This window comes from Trachymyrmex cornetzi, unplaced genomic scaffold, assembly GCF_001594075.2.
Source record: "Trachymyrmex cornetzi isolate Tcor2-1 unplaced genomic scaffold, Tcor1.1 scaffold354, whole genome shotgun sequence".
Lineage (NCBI taxonomy): Eukaryota > Metazoa > Arthropoda > Insecta > Hymenoptera > Formicidae > Trachymyrmex > Trachymyrmex cornetzi.
In genome coordinates, this window is record NW_017298257.1 from 27,306 (window position 1) to 34,176 (window position 6,871).

The 6,871-nt window shown below is 35.3% G+C and overlaps 1 protein-coding gene across 1 annotated transcript; it reads left to right on the forward strand.

The window, feature by feature from the left end:
- Positions 1 to 607: 607 nt before the first annotated feature.
- LOC108763321 (uncharacterized) lies at positions 608 to 2,116 on the forward strand. Its single transcript, XM_018510827.1, has one exon. It carries the CDS (start codon positions 608 to 610, stop codon positions 2,114 to 2,116), a length of 1,509 nt encoding a protein of 502 aa, XP_018366329.1.
- The last annotated feature ends 4,755 nt before the right edge of the window (positions 2,117 to 6,871 follow it).

The window sequence follows — 6,871 nt, forward strand, 5'->3', positions numbered from 1 at the left end:
CTGAGACAGTGTCCGCTTGGAATATTTCTAACCCATGTAGATAGTGGGGTGTTTACTAGACAGTAAAAAAACCGTTCTCACACCCAAGAACAATGTTCTCCCTCACATCCTCTTACAGGACCTCTTACGTCTAGACTTTCCCCCCCTTATACTCGCCTTTATTTCCAATCTCATCTCTCAACGTACCATCCAATTCGTGAATCAAGGTACGATCTCGGATCCAAGAACTTCCTATAAGGGCACCCCCCAAGGATCCGTCCTTAGCCCTACCCTCTTCAATCTTTACTTACGAACGGTCAATGATGTGCTGCATCCCTCCACTCAACTTCTACAGTTCGCTGATGACATTGTCATCTTCTCATCAAACAAAGACACACCAGCAGCCATTCACTCAGTAGAACAATCCCTTCACGCCCTCTGCACATTCCTGGGTGACCGCGGTCTTGAGATCTCAGTGCCTAAAACGCAACTAATGATTTTCTCTCTAAAGAGACCCTCTGTCCCGCCGAACTATAACATCTCATACCTTGAACATCGCATCCTCCCCTCCTCCTCCGTTCGCTTCCTAGGAGTTTTCCTAGACCCCAAACTCTCTGGCAAAAATCACATGTCCTTCATTATCAATAAAGGTAAGAAAATACTCCAAATTATCTCTGCTCTTAGGGGCACCTGGTGGGGAGCTCACCCTCATATGCTTATCTCCATCTACAGATCTATGCTGCGCGCTTCCATCGAATACTCTGCCCACATCTTCGGGCTTATAAATAACGATAAATCACGCGCCCTCCAAGTGCTCCAAAATCAAGCCCTCCGCCTATGCTTCGGCTACCGCATTTCTACTCCCCTCAACGTGATATACGCGGAGACTGTTGAACTTTCTCTCCCTTTCCGATTCCGTCTTCTCACCTCCCGTTACTTTATGAAAATCAGTTCGGTGCGTGATCATCCAGCAGTTCTTAAGCTCCATGAACTATGTGACTTGGCTATGCGCAAGAATAGAATGGACTATTTACGTGCCCATTTTCCAGCCGCACTTACTTTTCGTCACATCTGGACTTTCCATCAGGACATAGACTGCTCCTTCACCCTTCCTAACTTCCGGCACTCTTTCCACTCCACTATTACTTCTTCTTCTTATACTTCTCTATCAGTACCCTCTCTCGAATCCTTGAAACTTTTTCCTAATTTATGCGCACAAGCTTTATTCGACCACGAATTCTCTCATCTCACAGCTGAATCCACCGTATTCTACACCGACGGCTCCAAAGTCGATCATGGGACGTACGTCGGGGCGGCTGTTTTCTCCCCGCAGTTGCGCGCCGAACTTATGTACAGACTCTCTTCGTACACCTCCGTCTTCTCGGCGGAAGCTTACGCTATATACAACGCAGTTACACTATCTATAGATTTGCACCTGCGCAAAGTTTCTATCGTCACCGACTCCAAAAGCGTACTTGATTCTATTAGCGGATCCATCAACCGTACTAATAACTATCTCATCCCTCTTATTAAGGCCGGATTGGAGGAGGCTGAGGCCAATGGCACGCGAATACAATTCATATGGGTCCCCTCTCATAAAGGTATCACTGGTAACGAAAAAGCCGACCAACTAGCTAAAAGAGCTATCAGACAGGGCATTGAACCGAATTTCAAGGTGCCATACTCGGACATGTCCGCAGTCATCAAACAACGGATTTCTGATAACTTCTATCGTCACCTTGAATCTATGGCAGAAACTAAGGGTGCTTACTTCTTCACTCATATATTTCGTAAATCTTCTAAACCTTGGTACTTCCATAAGAAGATTTCCAGAGAGATCATTGTCATTCTTAATCGCCTGAGATCCGACCACTACAATCTTAACTTCAGCTTATACCGCAAAAATCTATTTGAAGAACCCTCTTGTCCCTGCGGATCGCCGCGACAAGACATTATTCACCTGATTTATGATTGCCCTTACACCTACGTCCAAGCGCGATATTTAAGACGCATGGTTGACCGTACCTCGAACGCCGGTGACAATGCTAATAAATTCTCGCAGGCCATCTCTGACCCGTCAGAATGCGTCTGCCGCCTCATTCTCAATCTTTGCAAAGCTTGTAACAGGCATTTCTGAGCTCGTATCTCGCGCCTCCCCGCGACCTGCGCAAAAAAACTAGTTAAGACTTCTGACGTTCCGACTTGCGGGTTATTGTAGAAGGCCTATAACGCTTGATATCTCGGTTCGCGGAGCAGAGCGACGCTTTTTTCTATCAGATTCTTTCGTTTTATGGAAAAACGCGTCGAATGAGCATAATTTCATCGATTTTTAAGAGGATCGACCTTTATTGCACCTTTACCTTTTTTTTCTAAGCTTTCAATCTCGGTTTTATAAAGCCAGTATTGTTTGTGCACGTTATGCGGTGAGTGGTGCAGTATCGTTTAGTCCATACGAGCTATAAAACTTTTATAATCTACATCAGTTAACAGCGCTACGTGTTGAAAAGATTTAAGTTTTTAACTTTTTTTCCGAATTTAGTACAAATCTATTGCATCACGACAGAATTTTGCATCCATTTTAACCCTGTAAAAGGATTTTTGATTCCGTTAAGTAAATTCGAAGATGTAAATTGATCTGCAAAATACCGACAATTTGGCCACTCCAGCATCCCCTTAACATATCAGCATATGTTTTATTGCGACATATGAAATATATGCTGATATGTTTAATCGATCCGTTTACAAATGTTTAATAATGCAAGTTATTGTAGATGCGATTTGTGATGTTGTTCGTTTATACATACTTGTTCATTTGTTTGCTATTTTTAAATTATTTCTAATGGAAATCTCTCATGAATTTTAATATTTTAATATTCTAATATTTTACAGATTTAAAAAATATTGAAAAAGATGTTTGACAATAAATGTAGGAAATTTTTGATCGCATGAGAGAACGCTTGAGTTTTTAATTATTCGGAGCACTTCTGGAGACAGGATCTCAATAAACTATTTCTTTCACCAATGGTCTTACAGAGAAACGTATGGCAGCATCCGTCTTCAATTTTAATGAACTTAGAGTATGTTGTTCTCCATATAAAAGTAAGAGATTTTTTTATAAGAGCCTAATTTCACTTCTAAGGGCTAAAACAACTTTTCAAAAAAATTTCTTTTTTTTCCTGTCGAAATATTTCCTGTACATATATAATCGAAACTATAAGAGAAAATTTATCAGAATGAAATAGCTAGAAGAGTTTTTATAATTATAATAAAATAAATTTTTATAAATTGTTTATTTATAAAACCCTTACCACTTAATATTTAAAAAATACCATATCTGCAAAACATATAATGTATACGAAAGATGCGATATCTGCAAAAAACGTTACGTCCGTAAAAGACACCATGTTTATTAAAAAATTGTAATTCAAATCTATCAAGAACGCAAATTTTATTTGTGTTCGCCACCTCTTGATCATGAACTAATGCTGACCAAATGGTTCTGTGATCTTTCTCTTAGGTTTTGTGCAAGTTGCGTAAAAGGGGCAGGAGATTAGCTGGAAGGAGATTGACGCGGTAATCTCACTTGCGAGGATTACACGCAGGTGCGATCCACTATTAAAAATTAAAAATAATTATTTTTAATTGTTATTATTAAATACAATTATTATTATTATTTATTAATATATTTATTATTATTATTAATTATTATCTTTCTTTATTATTATTATTATTCGATCTGAACGAATTTTTTTTACAGAGAATTATTTGAAAGGCATAAAATCACAACGCAAGATGTTAGACGCTATTATTTTATATTTCAATCGAATTACATTAATCTTTCATTTGATTACACTTGAATAAACGTTTCGGTCTTCCATTAGACCATCTTCAGTATTAACATAATTTTCCTACGCATATGCATATATCCGACAATTTTGAATTTAAAACACGTTATATCGTATAAAATTGATCACGTCAAAATGCTCGTTTAAAATAAATAAATTTTCTCAGAAGAATTAAATAAAACAGTGTAAATAATCCAAATTTTGTTTCGTCTTATGCTCTATTTTTTTTTCTATCGTCAGTGATTTCAGACATTGCTCTCGCGCTTTTAGATTTTACCACCAAACGCAGGGACGAACGTAGCAAATTTTTGGACGCACGTACGGGAGGACGCGCGGTATTCCTTAATTATTCGATGCCTTTCCGGGACCGCTATCTCAACGAAATATTTTTTTTTCTGTCATCAGTGATTTCAGATATTGCTCTCGCGCTTTTAGATTTTCCCACCGGACGCGGAAATGAATGTAAGAAATTTTTGGTCGCACGTACTGGAAGATGCGCGGGATTTCTTAGTAATTCGGTGCCCTTCCGGGACCGTGATCTTCGCTTGAAACGCCTGGACATACGTTACAAATTTTCGGTCACATGTATATATGGATGATCGTCAATTGTTTGTTATTTCAGTTTGAGCTTAATTTAATTGTTAAACGTCGACCAATCTCTGTTATCACACTTAATTAATTTGCGATATTACTGTAAATTGTGCTTAAAACCCGGTGGGTCCCGAAACTTTTTGTGTTAGGGTAATTTATTTATATATATATATATATATAAATCGATCGTTACTTGATTTAATTATCAAGCCTGCAGCCGAGTTGCACATTTCAACCAATTTTGCCTATCGTCATCCCCACTCTTTTTGTTTCATAGCATTTAGATCACGCGCGGAGACATTAAACGCTTGAACTCAGAGATGATATTAGCCGTAACTTATATAGGGCACTATAGGGCTATAGAACTATGAAACATATTGCCTCACATTCACTGTTTGCAAATTTTTATTATTGTAATTATAATTATAATTATTATTATGATATTAGAAACTCAATTTACTATGATAAAAATGACATTTTTTAATTTTTTTCAGTATGCAAACTTCATTAACATATGTGTTCATTTTGAAATGTTACTTTTGAGTTTTTAACATAATAATAATAATAGTAATAATAGTAATAATAACATTTGTAAATAGGGAATGTGACATAATGTTTTAAAGTTCCTACAGCCCTTTAAATTTTAATACTTTATTTTGAATTAATATATACTATCAACGACTAAATAAACGAGCAATACAAGATGTTTTGTTAAAATCTTAACATTAATTTAACATACCATTAATATAAACATAATAATCGACGTTTCAACTCACAGAGTCTTCCACAATACAATTAAATAAACCTATCTATTTCGCTTAACAATATTGCAAATCGAGAATAATTTCTCCATGTCAGTTGATGATTATTGATGGTGAACCAATTCAATTTTTAAATCGATGTCCATAATTAAAAGTTACAAAACCCAATTCTCGTTTGACGGCGAGAATTTTGTTTAGTCTCATAATGTAAGACTAATGTCAAGATTACTTTGTCTAAATCACATTAAATATAAAATTAATAGGAATTTTCATCAAACAAATTTTTATAAAAAAACACAAAAACTGTCATTAATGGTGTAATACGATTTCTTTCAATATATGATAACGCTTTTCTTTAGTCTCAAAGTGACAAGAACGAAAACGTCATGTATTGCTTCCTACGGACGATGGAAAATATATATACATCAGGGTTGTTAAAAAAACATGTTTTTTTTATTTTAAACAAAAAACATTGTTTTTTTATTTGGCACAATGTTTTTTGTTTTATTTTGTGTTTTTTTAAGCAACAAAAAAAACACGTTTTAAACAAGAAAAAAACATGTTTTGTTTTGTTTAAAATGTTTTTTTTTGTTGCTTAACAAGTAAAAATTATTGTGTGAATATTTGAATCTTTCGTCATTAAGAATAATAAATAAATGAAATTGAAAGAATTAGTTATTTTTATTTATTATTATTTTTAATTTATTTTACTATTAACATGTTTCTTATTGTGTGAGCGCTTTTCCAAAGTGTACGCGAATTCATTATCGACTTTATTGATTCTGCGGGTAAATCGGACTGATAAATCAGGAATACTGCATGACCTTTCGAATCTAAATATCATCTCAATGTCACATATCGCGTCGCACGTCGCGCTGGTGCCGCTGGCGCTAGTTTGCCCGTGCCATAACCGCATCGAAACAAAACAAGTACAAGTATCAAGCAAGTATGAGCGTGCAAATATACACGTGTTATTTGATTTATTTTATTCTAATTATTCCAAAGATCTGTATCCGAACGTTCTGGAATCTATCATTTTTACTATTTCATTTCAATTTCGTTTTTTATTTTAATTACCAGTCTACATGCTGCAATTCATCACGAAGTAAGTGGCAATAATGCAAATGTATAGTGTAGTTATTGGGTGCTTTCCATTTGATGACACAAGTCGACACAAGTGTCATTCTATCGTTGTCACTTTCTGAATGTCAAGAAGGATAGAACGACGCTTGTGTCGACTTGTGTCAACTTGTGTAGTTGTGCCATCAAATGGAAAGCATGCATTGTTGTCAGATTAAATTTTCACTATTTTCAGTCCTTAGTTTACACCGACTTTTTTCATTGTTTTATATATATATATATATATATATGTATATACCCAGGTAGCAAGCTACGTCATTTTGACGTCATTTTGACGTCAGCTTGCTACCAGGGTATGCTCATAACAACTAGCAACTTTCTATTAATTTAATACACATTACATGTATTTAATTGATTATCTTGATATTTAATGTATTATTTTAGTTTTTGGTACACCATTCTTTGAATACAGTACGCACACTGCCGATATTAAAATAATTTTATAGGAAATTACTAGTTAGTATGAGTATTGAACGATCAGCGTATAAACTAAATATAACATATAAATAAATAAAAACATGATTTTTGCAACATACAATTATTTTTTTGTTTATT

What these genes read in the sequence shown, in the direction of transcription:
- LOC108763321 (XM_018510827.1), top strand. Translation starts at nt 608, where the DNA reads ATGTCCTTCATTATCAATAAAGGTAAGAAAATACTCCAAATTATCTCT.